The 15,442-nt window shown below is 34.8% G+C and overlaps 2 protein-coding genes across 2 annotated transcripts in view; both read left to right on the top strand.

Annotated features, from left to right (window-relative positions):
* Positions 1–3,872, top strand: part of LOC109045414 (mitogen-activated protein kinase kinase kinase 3-like) — a 54,032-nt gene extending 50,160 nt beyond the window's left edge. Inside the window, exons 16-18 of the mRNA XM_042714304.1 lie at positions 1,368–1,497; positions 3,220–3,397; positions 3,564–3,872. Of these exons, the coding sequence (XP_042570238.1) occupies positions 1,368–1,497; positions 3,220–3,397; positions 3,564–3,792 (537 nt within the window). The 3' untranslated portion in view covers positions 3,793–3,872. The remainder of the gene's footprint in view (positions 1–1,367; positions 1,498–3,219; positions 3,398–3,563) is intronic.
* A 3,852-nt stretch (positions 3,873–7,724) lies between these two features.
* On the top strand, positions 7,725–15,116 carry LOC109045424 (cryptochrome DASH-like). Its single transcript, XM_042714301.1, has 14 exons — positions 7,725–7,924; positions 9,366–9,538; positions 9,625–9,718; positions 9,812–9,942; positions 10,888–11,036; positions 11,315–11,403; positions 12,163–12,236; positions 12,326–12,415; positions 12,505–12,584; positions 12,675–12,734; positions 12,848–13,005; positions 13,097–13,216; positions 13,949–14,125; positions 14,225–15,116. Exons 1-14 carry the CDS (start codon positions 7,862–7,864, stop codon positions 14,321–14,323), a joined length of 1,557 nt encoding a protein of 518 aa, XP_042570235.1. The 5' UTR covers positions 7,725–7,861; the 3' UTR covers positions 14,324–15,116.
* The last annotated feature ends 326 nt before the right edge of the window (positions 15,117–15,442 follow it).

The raw sequence follows: 15,442 nt of genomic DNA, 5'->3' as shown, positions 1-15,442 counted from the left end.
ACTCTCAAAGGTGAATATGGATTATTGAATTTTTAACAATGAAAATGTTTGTGAAATATTTTTAATTAAAATATTCACAATTTATATATATACAACCAAGTTGAATTTCAGCTCCTAAAAATGTATGCAAGGCAAATACAATGCAGTAAAATGCAAGCACTGTTAATGCAATGTATTATTTTTTGCAATTAGTGTAATTCAATATGCTATTTTATTTCAAATACATTTAGCATTATTTTACTTCCATATTAGCAAATGTTAATAAGTGGAACCTTATTATAAATGTCTAGTGTTAACAAGACATTTAATATTTAATCATATATAATATAATTTAATACAATTTTATATATTATAAGAAAAAATATGTACACACATATTATATTTGGTTATAAAAAAAAAAAAAAAAAATAGTATACCATAATAACAACAAACCTCTAAAACGCCCCAAAATTAACATTTTGTAAATAATCACATAAACCAATTACCCCCATGTCGTTCCAAACCCGTAAAAGCTCCGTTCATCTTCAGAACACAATTTAAGATATTTTGGATGAAAACCAGGAGGCCTGTTACTGTCCCATAGACTGCCAAGTAAATAACAGTGTCAAGGTTCATAAAAGGTATGAAAGTCATCGTCAGAATACTCCATCTGCCATCAGACGTGCAATCTGGGTTATATGAAGCAATGGGAACACTTTTTTGTAAGTGAAAAAAAACTAAAATAATGACTTTTTTCAACAATTCCTTTGTCAACAGTCTCCTCAGTCTCTGTCTCTAATTTTTTTCTTATATCGCAATATAATATCCATATCACCTGGACAGTGTAAAATATCGTGATATGAATTTTAGCTCATATCGCCCACCCCTACCTTGACACTGTTATTTACTTGGCAGTCTATAGGACAGTCACAGGCCTCCCGGTTTTCATCCGAAATATCTTAAATTGTGTTCTGAAGATGAACGGAGCTTTTACGGGTTTGGAACGACATGGGGGTAAGTGATTAATGACAACATTTTCATTTTGGGGTGGAGTATCCCTTTAAGCAACAAATATGAATTACACAACAAATTATAATACTTTGTACTTGTTACAGAATACATGTTTAAATCGCTGCATTCAGTATGAACAATAGAACAACAGAAATCAGGAAGGGGTCAAATCACTTTCCATTGCACTGTATCCTTTGGTAAACAGGTTTGAATCCTGTTTTTATGTTTCCTGTCAAAGCATATGCTGACAGCTTGTTTTTCAAGTTTCCTAATAAAAATACAAAGTCTTTGCAGGTCTTTCTGCTTGCACTTTATGCGTTGAATATGGTATCTGGCTTCAAGCGAGATATATTTCATCTGTGTCCATGTGTGTCTAGGGCTCTATTAAAGACCAGCTGAAGGCTTACGGAGCACTGACTGAAAAAGTCACCCGCAGATACACCCGACAGATCCTGCAGGGAGTCCACTATTTGCACAGCAACATGATCGTACACAGAGACATCAAAGGTAAATCGCAGTAGTCATAAATCACCTCCAGCTAAGAACAGTGGGCTCTTGCTTTGTAATGTAAATCTAAAGGAGAGTGTCGCTTGCACCACACCACCTGAAATACATTCCTTCTTATTAGGTGAAACAACATTGGTTTGGCTCAGATTTGTGTTACTTCCTTTAGGTATCGCCAAAAATAGCAAGAGGGAAAGGTTTTGCATTCCTCCAGAGCTAAATTCTGACCAAAATTAACAGTGTGTTAGGTGTTTTTTTAAGCATTGATATTAAATGTTTTAAAATCATATTTACCTGCCAGAAAATGTCAGCATTGCTTCTACTAGACATGGACACTCTTTAATTACTCAGTTCATTAAGAGAGATTAAGGCTCAAAAACTGGACACTTAAAAATGTTCTGTATGAATGTCATTGCATTCCATAAATTAAATAAAAATCGCAAACCAAGTGACATTTATTTTAATGAAACATGGCACAATCACTTTAAGTAGAGCTTTTCACAAAAATAATCAGAATATTGAAAAAAAAAAAAAAATTCAAAAATAGAATATTCAAAAAAGAATTAAAAATATTCAAAAATAGCATGTTCAAAAAATTATCAGCATTTAATATTAAAAAATATTTTGTTAAATTTACAGATAAAAACGGCAGCTGTGGTTGCAAGAAATTCACAGTAAACAAAAATAAATAATAAAGTGCAGCGGTAGTATTTCAGATATTACAGGAGAGCATACGGTGCATGTATATTTTACAACTTATGACCGCATATTTCATTAAGTGATAATAATATTAATATACCAACCTACTGAAAGTACCAAAATCTGCTTTTTACCTTAGATGACAGTTTATACCCACCATAATAATATAAATAATAAAATAAAAACAAAACTACTTATATAAAAGCTAATAATATGTGATGTCACACAGGGACTTTTACTTTTTACTGTAATTGATATGGTATAAAGTGTTTTACTGTAAAATTAAATATAATGCAGTGTTAAACCATTTATAGTTTTTTACTGTAGATGCTAAGGTAACTTAAAGTTTACTATGGATTATTTTCCCCTAAAGAAATAGATTTTTTATTAAATAGAATTTTTTTTTTTTTTTTTTTTTTTTTTTTTTTAAGTAGAATTGATCATTTTTACAGTGATGTAGTGTTCAAAATGTACAAAATAATTGGTGGAACATGCTTAGTGTAATTCATTTAAACTAATTGTAAAAATATTTCAGAAACGTTTAAATAACGTTCCAGCAACATTCCATGCAAATAACGTTTGCAAAACTGTTATCTAACACATTTACATTCAGACTTTTTAAGTGTGTTCAAATACTTTTTGCACACATGATCAATACAGTCTCTGTCATTCCCATAACAAACCCAAGATCTATTGGAAAGATCCACATAAAATGTGGGCTGCAAAGGAAGGGATCTCTGTCCTTTCTCTCATATTCTGTCTTAATGGTTCGTTCACAATACAGTCAGGCATCCAGGGTGTGGAAATCTTGTGGCTGGCGGGAATTAGTCACTACTTAAACAAGCACAAATCTCACAGACAACATAGCTAAAGCAATGGAAAATCCCTCCGACTAGAAGCGTGGGAAGAAAGACTGTGTCTCAAACTTCAAACGCCATCAGCAGCTTATAATTTTCTACAGTTGTCACCATTGGTCAGACAAACATCTCGGCTGGAGTATCTCAATCTACACTTGTTTCCGCACAGGCGCTAACATTTTGAGGGACTCCTCTGGAAATGTGAAGCTGGGAGATTTCGGGGCCAGCAAACGCATTCAGACCATCTGCATGTCCGGGACGGGAATCAAATCGGTCACCGGCACCCCCTACTGGATGAGCCCAGAAGTCATTAATGGAGAAGGCTACGGACGCAAAGCAGATATTTGGTGAGATCTGTTGCATCTTATGCATTATTTTAAAATCTGTGTTATTTTACTATCATTGAGAGTTTTAGTTAACTAATAAACCTGCCTAAAACTTGCATAAAATATGTGGATGGAAGCAGCTAGCTAGCTTGTTAGCTAACAGTACCTTACATCTCTCTCTCCTCAGGAGTGTTGCCTGCACGGTTGTAGAGATGTTAACCCAGAAGCCCCCGTGGGCTGAATATGAAGCAATGGCAGCCATTTTCAAGATCGCAACCCAGCCGACTAAACCAAACCTGCCCGAGCATGTGTCCGATGCATGCAGGGACTTCCTGCGGCAGATCTTTGTGGAAGAGAAATTGCGGCCCACTGCCGAGGGGCTTCTCAGCCACTCTTTTCTCCAAGGCAGCTACTGATCCTACAGATCTCTCTGGAATCCCCAGGGAAAACCACACACCTGCCCGCGGACAAATCACCACTCTGCCTTCCAAAGAAACCAGCCAACTAAGAACAAACGTGACCATAACGAGGGGGTGTGTATATCTCAGATCTCCCCGAAGCAGCTTGAAAAATATCATAGGAGGGAACCTACGGACATCAAAAGCGTGATAGCATTTCCTGTATTGTTAATCAGAGTCGAAGCCCTGTCCCAAATGACGCACTTGGCATTTCTTATTTCATGAGCTACGCACCCCTTTTGCTAAATGGGCCCTTCTCATGTTTTCAGGGCTTCTCAGAAGGAGTTGTTGTCATAGTTGGGTAAACTTCTACAGCAAGTATAATTTTGCATTCCCATTCCAATGCAAAAGGGAAAAAAAAGCATGATAGCATTTCCACAACTTTCCAAAAGTGGAAAAAAATAGCGAGATTAATTATAGCACTCAGAAGACAGAATGATGTCAAAATGTTAGCAGTGTTAATTATTATTTTGTCATTTACGGTCAAAGTAATATAACATAAATTATAGCACTATAAATGTATATAATTAATTTTTTAAATGAAGATATGACGAACTTTACTAGATTTACGATGTTGATAACCATGGAAACATGTCATCAGAGGCTGAAGAGGGACCAATGTTTACAGCACACTATTACCCAACATTCCTTGTGACAAATTACATAAACTTTAAAGGGTGGTGAGAGCTAGGTGGGGGTGGGGTGGGGGGGGGGGGAGGGTGCAAAACTATAAATTTAATTAATTCAGTAGAACTGTTCTTATAATTAATCCTCATTAAAATAATTAAGTTTTGAAAACAACAACAAAAACAACTTAAGTTAGATTGGCATAATATAGAATTTTTGTTTAATAATACTAAATAATACATACTTGAAGTACTTTAGGTTGCAAAATGTCATGTGGTGTGACTCCCCAAAACTTGTTGGAGCTCTTTAAACTTGTAAAAGTCAAAACACACACAAAAAATGAATTCACATTAATCACAAATATGAAAAATGATTAAGATGTGTGTACTCAATGTGTATTTAACATGCAAGGCTATAATTATTACTTTTTACTTTATGGTTACACCACATTACATTTTTATAGGCATGGTATAAATGATTTTTTTAAACCATATAAAATCATATAATTCATTACTAAAAATGTCCACAGTTTTATAAACTACATTTTTAAAAGGTTTTTCCCTTCTCTTTATAATGGACACTCCTATTTGTCATTGCTATTTGGGACAGAGCCTTTGGCTAGGGATTGATACAATGCAATCAAAGATAAAGTGTCACTGCCCAAACAATACTGACTGCAATAGCTTAGTTTACATGCATTACTGCCGGTTGACTTTATCTGATCCCCTGATGCACTTGAAACCAGCCCAAGCGCTCCGAGGTGATCCTACAGGGGTTGCTGAACAAATCACAAACTGTCTGTGTTTGGCACAAATGTATCAGAGTATTATTTTAAGGTGGCAAGAGTTAAAAATGTGGTTGTTTAACAGAATTCATTAAGTCATAAAAGAGAGTTGATTTTGATTATGGCTCATTTAGCTCTGTATCCCTGGGTCCAATTCTGAGTGTCATTGAAATTACATAGCAAAGACCTCATGGAGCAATTATAATGATATATGTACTGTACAATACTCATTTGAGTAATTTTTTTTAAGATTATTGTGTTTGATGGTTAGAATCTAACCAAATAAGAATGACACAGCGTAAGACATATGCAACCACCAAAGTGGTATGAGACAAAGAATTGTGTAATTCTTTTCATGTCTTTTCAGCTAATGAAGACTGTATATGCACATCTTTTTTATATTATGTACAGTTTTAGTTAAAGCACTCTTTACCCAGAGATAATCACTGTAAATACATTCCCATTGCACTCTTGGACTCATGCATAGAGCACATAGGATAATCAGCTGAGATTCAGAATATTTTTATAATTTTTTTTTAAATTCACGTTTGGAATGACAATGCCAAACTTTTTGTATTATTATAAAAATTACCCTAAAGTGTCAAAGCAATATATCAGAGAAGACTACTATGGCTGGTGTGTGAGCAGTCTTGTACTGTTCACTCAGTCGAATACAACCAAAGAGTGAGATGCTTGAATAATGAATTTGGTCACTTCAGAACTGTTCAGTTGCTGAAACAGTCGCTGTCTTGATTTGTAACCTATATGTTGAGTTTCTTTCCTTTACTGACTCAAATTATTGCTTAGTGATGTGGAAACATTTTCCTTGTCATTGTGAAAATAAACAGTGTAACAAAAAAAATGTAAGGAATAGTTCAGCCAAAAATGAAAATTTGCTGAAAATGTACTCACCCTCAGGTCATGCAAAATAAGACGAGTTTGTTTCTTCATCATAACAAATTGACTATTTCATCACTTGCTCACCAATAGGTCCTCTGCAGTGAATGGGTGCCGTCAGAATGAGAGTCCAAACAGTTGATAAAAACATCACAATAATCCACAAGTAATGTATTCAGTGAAGCAAAAAGCTGTTGTGTTTAATATTTGTATTTGTAATAAGTTTTGAACCATCAATCTGACGGCACCCATTCACTTTAGTGGATCCATTGGTGAGCAAGTGATGTAATGCTAATGTGATCTGTTCTGATGAAGAAACAAACTCATCTAAACTCATCAAACTTGGATGGCATTTTTGGATTAACTATTCTTTCAAGCATTCATTGTTTTATATGACATATTATTTCAACTTGTCCAAAACTAAATGTTAAACTTTTAAACTCTTGATTCTATGATTGCTGTTTTTATGTTCTGAAGTCTGAATCTGAACTATGTTCTGATACACCAGCAACAATTCACATTGCAATTAGTGCCTTCTCTGATGACTTATTCTGAGAGGTCAGTCATTTTAAAAACATTTAATGGTGGAATGTGTTTTCTGATGTCCTTCAGATGGTTTCAGCATCACGCATAGATGCTGTCAAAGACATCTGCCGAAGATCTTTTACTGAAGATGATTGTATTGTAAATACATACTGTACCGAGCTGTCATAATGTTATTCATTATATTCAAAGTACCTTAGTCACAGTATATTATTATTGTTCTGATTGTGGAGAGGTCTGGGTTTCAGATGATCTCAGCTGAGGGTGAACAGACCACGCTGGTTCTTTGAGGGGCTAAGAATTAAGACTTCTGTGCTGCCTTGATGAAAAAGCCTGGGAACTTTTATCAGTGATTTTGTATATTTGAATAAATACATGTATTGTCTAAAAACAGCTTCTGTGGTATATTGCTATTTTATGTATATTTAAAGGCACAATATGTAAGATTTTTTTAATTATTATTAAAATATCCAAAAACTATTAGAACAGTGTTATATATTTTGCTGACTTGTGTACCTACATTATCCAGAGAAATGTTTAAATCCAGAGAAATAAGCTATTTTTACTAGTGACATGGGCCGTGTCCATAGTGTCATTGTGTCGCCTGCCAATTACATCATACACCCTCGATTTCCGGTTTCATTTTGTAGAAAACATGGAACCACCAAAGACGCCTCACCCTGCTTCATTCTACAACATTAATAAATCATTAGCTTATCCATGAACAAGATTTCTGCCCGAGTCCTGTCGGATTGCGTCGGCTGTGGGGATGAAGACGACAACTCCCATGATTCCACACTCAGTCGCTGCGTCATCAAACTACGCCTTTGTTTCTTTGTTTGTTTTGAATACGCGCCCTCTAGAGGAAAACTTACATATTGTGGCTTTAATGTATGTTTAAATGTATTTTTTTTAGTAGTAAATATGCTAATATAATAACTTTTTATTTTACCTTTTCAAATTATATAATAATTATTTATTAGTTATAAGTGTTCTATTTTGTTATATGGTGTGGAGTAAGTTTGGTAAGAAGAGCACATACGCTTTCAGACTGCATGTTAGGTAACTTAACCTCACGCTCATGTTACGTGACCATCACACGCGCACCGCCGGTCTGTCTGCTCTGCTCAACATACACACGATCGCTCGGGACTTCTCTAAAGACCTGTCGCCAGGATGTCCGCTTCTCGTACGGTAATATGTCTGCTGAGGAACGACCTGCGTCTGCATGATAACGAGGTACTGTAAATACAGGCTTTTTTAATCTATAGAAACAAAGGAGCGTGCAGTCTCTTGTCTCGAGCACACACTCACGCCTGAATCAATATGCTTAAGCCTTATTACATGATGCACTGCTCGGGATTTAACAAGTCGCAATGATTCTTTTACTAATAATAATTTTTAAACATAAAATAGAACACTATTTTATATAGGAGCTCGTTTCATCTATATGAGTTGCGAACGTTGCGAAACATCAAGTCCATATGTAGCTAAATATGGGCGCTCATTGGGTAGGTTGTCGGTAATCGTCATAAGGGGCGTGGCCACATGTTAGCGCCTCTATGGAGGACTAAACATGCAGATAAATATACGCATTCTATGATCTCTAATTTAGATTTATTTTATTTTTTTTACTATATTTATATAGTCTTTCACTCTTTCTCTCTAACAATAACACAATTTAAAAGTAAATAATCTGCCGTACAAAAGTTTAGGATCATTAAGCTTTGTAACGTTTTTTAATGAAGTCTCTTCTGTTCATCAAGTCTGCATCAAGTCTATATATATATATATATATATATATATATATAATATATATATATATATATATATATATATTTCTAATATTATTGCTGTGATTTAATGCTACATTTTCATCATCATTTCTCCAGTCTTCAGTGTCACATGACCCTACAGAAATCATTCTAACATTCTTATAAAAAAAAAACATATTAAACAGTTATCATTCATAAATAAAAAGTATAATTTAAAAAAATTTTTTGGAACCTGTGAAACTTTTTTCAGGATTCTTTGATTAATAAAAAGTTAAAAAGAACAGCATTTATTCAAAATATAAATATTTTGTAACAATATATTCTACCGTTCAAAAGTTTGGGGGTTTTCATTTTTTGAAATAAATGACAGCTTTTGTTCAGCAAGGATGTGTTAAAATGATAAAAAGTGATGATAAAGACTTATATTGTTAGAAAAGATTTAACTTTATTCTTCAAATAATCCTGACAAAAGTATTACAGGTTCCAAAAAATATTAAGCAGCACAACCTTTTCCAACATTGATAATAAATCAGTATATTGGAATGATTTCTGAAGGATCATGTGACACTGAAGACTGCAGAAAACCATGATTTTAAATGGTAATAATATTTACCATTTTAATTTTTTTCTGTATTTTTGGTCAAAGAAATGCAGCCATGATGAACAGAAGAGATGAACCACAGTGTGTGTGTGTGTGTGTGTATATATATATATATATATATTCAGTTTAAGAGTAGTTTATTGGCATGATTGTGTTTACATACAATAATGTAGTTGTATTTTTGGTCTATGAACTACACTGTGCAAATGAACAGTGATTTAACTGCAGTGCTTGCTTTGACAGGTTAGGTTTTGTTGGGCCTATTAGAAAAACATGACAAACCGGTTTTACCTCATTCATCCAGGTGTTTCACTGGGCTCAGAGGAATGCCGATCACATCATCCCTCTCTACTGCTTCGACCCGCGGCATTACCAGGGCACCTATCACTTCAACTTCCCTAAGACTGGACCTTTCCGTTTACGTTTCCTCCTGGACGGTGTGAAAGACCTCAGGGCCACACTGAGGAAACGGGGCAGGTGGGAATTTTATTTCACACAGAATGTACTTTCTGTCCACATACTGATGTTACATGATTAATATGTATTTATATGCCTTTGTGCAGCACACTGTTGGTGAGACAAGGGAAGCCGGAGGATGTTGTTAGTGATTTGATTCAGCAGCTGGGTTCAGTCACAGCTGTGGCGTTTCATGAGGAGGTGTGTTTCAGAGCCATTTACAGCCATCATTGATCACATAGGCTCCGTGGCCACATGTAAAGTGCAGTCTGACACTTTCTGTCTTTGCCTGAAGTGGCATCAGAGGAAAAAACTGTGGAGAAGAAGCTAAAGGCCATCTGCTGCCAAAACAAAGTCAAAGTTCAGACTTTCTGGGGTTCTACACTTTACCACAGAGATGATCTGCCATTCAGTCACATTGGAGGGTAGGACAAGTGTTGCAGTGTTATTTTAGTATTATTTATATACTAACACTAATATTTATACTTCTACTATTATTGCATTTATTAATATTTTGAATAAGCTTATTATTTATATTTTAAGTTTGAATAATTTTATGTGCCTTTGTCATGTTTATTCGTTTTTTTTAGTATTTCTATTTCACACTGATTTTAATTTAGTTTATTTATTTGTTTTAAGTTTTTAATCTTATATTTAAAGTTTATTTTATTTTAGAATTATGTCAATTACTAAAAATTTTAATAGAGTCAGTTAACAGTAACAACACTTGTTGTAACCTTAGTAAATCCCTTCATGAGATTTGGACAGTTAATGATAATGTTAAACATTTTTAAGAGTATTTCCATAACTGTTATGGTCTCTGCATTTTCCTCCTATGTAAAAGTTTGATAATTCTGCATTTTAATAATGCATCTTAATATAAATGTTTGCTCTTCCCTATACTATACTTAAACAACTTTATTCCTTTACCAAATAGGAATGATTGTAAAACTGTATATGAAAAACATTTTAAGCATGTATTTAAAGACATTGGTAAAAAATAATAACTTTTCATCACCCAATAGATGTATTGTTATTGTGCTTTAAACTACACAGTTTTTTTTCTTCATTAAAATAAACTTTGGTGCTGACATATAATAAAAAATATTATTTTATCTTATCTATGTTAGTAATTTTAACAACTCATTCAACTTTCTTGAAATGACCAGTTATTTTATCCTATCTATGTTAGTAATTTTAACAACTCATTCAACTTTCTTAGGAAACTTTACAGAAAAGTACTGGAAACCATGTTGCAAGTCCACTGCTACTGTAACTTCCTGTTTTTAAGGATCTGATTAGTAATTGCAGTTTCAGTGCTTTTGAGATTGAATTTCCTGTTTATGCTTCTCATCTCCGCTGTCTTTTTAGTTACCTGATGTTTACACCCAGTTTAGAAAAGTAGTTGAGGGACAGGGCAGAGTGCGACCTGTCCTTTCCACCCCGGGACAGGTTAAACCTCTTCCTCTTGGACTAGAGGAGGGCACCATCCCAACATTCGAGGGCCTGGGACAGACAGGTACCTTGATTTACACAACTGTACTGCATTTAGAGTAAACTGCACCAGTATCTCAAGGTACAAAACATGACAACGTCATTAAGATGATGAAAAGCTCCATGCTGAATCAGTTACTCATATTTCCTCTTTCTTAATATAGTAATATTACATGAATTGTGCTGTGTTTCCCTCTCAGATGACTGTACAATCCTCAGAGGGATATTTAGAAGATAAACAGAATTCATTTTATGTTAACCAGTTAGAAATAAACATGATATATTTCCTGTCTGTGGTTTCAGAGCCGGTGGAGGACTGCCGCTCGGCCTTCCCCTGTCGCGGTGGAGAGACTGAGGCTCTTGCTAGGCTGAAACACTACTTTTGGGATACAGTGAGGCCTCTTCTTACAGTTTTCTAAAATTACATAAAGTAATAGTTCACCTGAAAATTTATATTTGCTAAACGTTTACTCACCTTCAGGACATCCAAGATGTAGATGAGTTTGTTTCTTCATCAGAAGAGATCACTTGCTCACCAATAAATACTCTGCCGTGAATGGGTGCCGTCAGAATGAGAGTTCAAACAACTGATAAAAACATCACAATAATCCACAAGTAATTGCTTCTTGCGACGCGAAAAGCTGCATCTTTGTAATTAACAAATTTGTCATTGGGACGTTTTTAACTTAAAGCCGTTGCTTCCGGCTAAAATATGAGTCCTCTATCCATAATATTTGTCTGAATCAGGAGGGAAATATGCACAGATAAACAAGTGAAAACAGGCCTCAGTTGTAGACAGATACTGTATGTCTATGGATTTTGATGTGAGGGGACAACAGGCATGAATTTTTTCCATAATAATGAGTTATGCGTTATTATGGATTATGGACTTGTATTTTGTCCAGAAGACAAATGACTAGTAGTGTGGATTACTTGTGGATTATTGTGATGTTTTTATCAGCTGTATGGACTCTCATTCTGACGGCACCCATTCACTGCAGAGGACACACTGGTAAGCAAGTGATGTAATGCCAAATTTCTCCAAATCTTTTCCAATGAAGGAACTCATCTACATCTTGGATGACCTGAGGCTGAGTAAATCAGCAAATTATTATTTTAGAGAGGGTTATTTAATGCTCGTTTTATTACAGAATGCCGTTGCAGCTTATAAGGAGACTCGGAATGGCATGATCGGAGTGGACTATTCTACAAAATTTTCTCCTTGGTGAGCCCTCAAAATGATATTTTCATAATGCATGAGTACAGCACAGACTAATGCTGATTGGTCATGGCTTTTTCATTATCCTCCTTCAGGCTTGCATTGGGCTGCATATCACCCAGGTACATCTATGAGCAGATTAAGAAGTATGAAGCGGAACGAACTGCCAACCAAAGCACATACTGGTGAGTAACGTGGTTAGGAATATGTTTTCAAATCAAATGAACTTGTGCCATGTTTTTATATGCAACATTACTACATTTTTCTTCACCAGGGTGATATTTGAACTTCTGTGGAGAGATTACTTCCAATTTGTGGGTTTAAAATATGGAAACAGAATATTTCATATGAATGGTAAGTCTGTTTTTTTTTTTTCTTTTGATCTATATTGGTTTTAGTTTCTTATTAATCATAAAATGATAATTTCTTCCTTGATGAACTGAGGTCTGCAAGACAAGCATGTGTCATGGAAAACAGATATGACATTATTCGATGCATGGAAAGGTAACATGACTTAGAATCTGCTAGTCTTTTTACCCAGTTCTTAATTTTGTACTTAATTTCATTAATTAACCAATTAATACACATTTCAATTAATTTTTTCACTTGTTGCTCAGATGGGAGAACTGGGGTGCCGTTTGTAGATGCGAACATGAGGGAGCTTGCACTGACAGGATTCATGTCCAACAGAGGACGTCAAAATGTGGCCAGCTTTCTGACCAAAGACTTGGGCTTAGACTGGAGACTGGGTGCTGAGTGGTTTGAATACCTGCTGGTAAGAAACATTTGCTATATTTGATGGAGTGGGTTGATGCTCTCTGCTTTTTGCTGATGTTTGATGCACTGTTATCTTTCATTGGCATCAGGTGGATCATGACGTCTGCAGCAACTATGGAAACTGGCTCTATAGTGCAGGGATAGGAAATGACCCACGAGAAAACAGGAAGTTCAATATGATCAAACAAGGTCTGGACTATGACAATAATGTAAGTAGTAGTTTTTACAGATCTCTTACAGTAATAGCGTGTAAAGCCAAAAAAACAAAAAAGAATTCTGATTAATATATTTTGCTAGCACATCTAAACAAAAAAAAATAAATAAGAGAGTAGTTGTTTAGTTAAGTTTAGTTTAGTTAATTAGACTAGTATGTTATATCATCAAATTAAATAAATTAACAGCTGCTTTTAGTTCTTAAACTTATGTGAATCATATTCATAAAGGCACATCCTGGTATTTTCCACTTTTAAATACTCTTTACTGTTATTTACGTGAGCAGGTTCTACAAACATGCCTCACTGCCAACTATAACTATAAGTTTAAACAGTAACAAAAACCAATTAAACATAATTTAAATAGTAAAAAAATAAAAATAATAATAATAAAAAAAAAATAATAAAAACACCAAAATTGTTAAGGGAAGCATTAAAAAACCCAGTTGATTACCTCTAATATCAGACAATTAAGTAGATGATTAAAATGACCATTAATAATAAATTTGCACTTATACCTAAACTTACGTGAATCATATTCATAAAGGCATATCCTGGTATTTTCCACTTTGTTCTTCAATGCCACTTCAGTGAGCAGGTTTTACCATGAGTGTAAGTGTAAAATGTAGGAAGAGGAAGTTACACATACTTCTGATGCTTCTGAGAGATTACAGCAGTATGATAAGGCATATTTTGACACAAAATTGACCCTTAATTATGTATCTGTGGGGGGAATATGTGCGACAGTGGGTTCCAGAGCTTCGAGGTATTAAAGGTGGGGACGTTCACACACCGTGGACCCTCAGCAACTCAGCACTCTCACATGCCCAGGTTTCGCTCAACGAGACATACCCTTCCCCTGTTATCATAGCGCCCGAGTGGAGTCGGCATGTCAACAACAAATCAGTAAGATTATTAGCAACTTTACATTATTGATTGTTAGGGACAAAGATAAGCTTTTTAAGTTCTCAAACAAATTACACAATTTTATTGGTTTCTTTTCAGTCTGGTCCACCAGCAAAAGGAAGGAAGGGCTCATCTTACACACCAAGACAACACAAAGACAGAGGCATTGACTTCTACTTCTCCAAGAAGAGTTTCTGAGGAGGAGATGTAGTGGAAAAGTGCTTTTTTTTACTGCTAGACATCACAAATAGATGCAAGCCATCTGCTTAGGTCACAGGTTACACAGTGGAATGAGGAAGGGGAAATGAAAAATAGTGTGGTTTTGTGTTGCTCTTTCTGAATCTGTTTTCACACACAGATCCAGAAACTGCTGCTCACATTCTGAAGACTTTATTCTAAACCGTAACTCAGATTTTCATGCATTTGTATATATTGTGTTGAATACAGTATTGCATTTTTGGTGGTTTTAATAAGTTCCTGTGAATGTCCTGGTTTAGTCAAGGATGACGAAACGATGATGAATGAATCATATATCACTGTTTCATGCGAGAAAGGAAAAAGTCACCAAAAAAATCTCAAAACGTTTCATCATCGTTTTGGAGTTGTTTTTCAGGCTGTTATACCTAAAAATAAAAGGATTGAGATTTTTTGGTGACTTTTATCTTTCTTGCATGAAACGGTGATATATGATGAAAATGATAAGAAAAATGAAAAAGCTTGAATAATGTGCACATACAGAATATTTTCTTCATTTATTCAGAAATAGGAAGTGAGAAGTGCCAACTGTTTCAGTTTTGTTTTAAAAAGCGATGGAAAACGCTGTAAAAGACAAAACAAAAGTGTTAAAATCTTTTACGTGCATGTGCACCTTTACTTGCAACATTGACTTTTTTTTCGACTTTCAATAATATTTATCAGGCATGATCAAGGACTTTTCTTAGGGTTACTCAATTTGATTATTTAAATAAAAAATAAAAAATCTGTCAAAATACTTGTTTCTTGTCAACAAGATTGCTTCCTGTAGTCTTTTGGTCAAACTATTGACTTTGGTGGGGAAAAAAAATAAAAATAAATAAAAAACAAAATTAAATAAACTAAACTGAACGCAGACAATGCTGTAAACATAATAAGACAAGTATTAACGTAATATTCTACACACTGAACCAGAGCGCTTCTGCAAAACCTGCATTTTTCCTCCACACATCAACTTTCTTGCGTAACCGTTGCGGAAATTGTCCATATTTGGTGTTGAGGCTGTGCCTTTGTAAGCAGATCTGCGATCGCTTCGCACGCGCATGACTCCATTGGCTGTGCGTG

Source organism: Cyprinus carpio, chromosome A24 (assembly GCF_018340385.1).
Source record: "Cyprinus carpio isolate SPL01 chromosome A24, ASM1834038v1, whole genome shotgun sequence".
Taxonomy (NCBI): domain Eukaryota; kingdom Metazoa; phylum Chordata; class Actinopteri; order Cypriniformes; family Cyprinidae; genus Cyprinus; species Cyprinus carpio.
The sequence above is the reverse complement of the archived record's forward strand: the minus strand, read 5'-3'. Positions and strand labels throughout refer to the sequence as shown.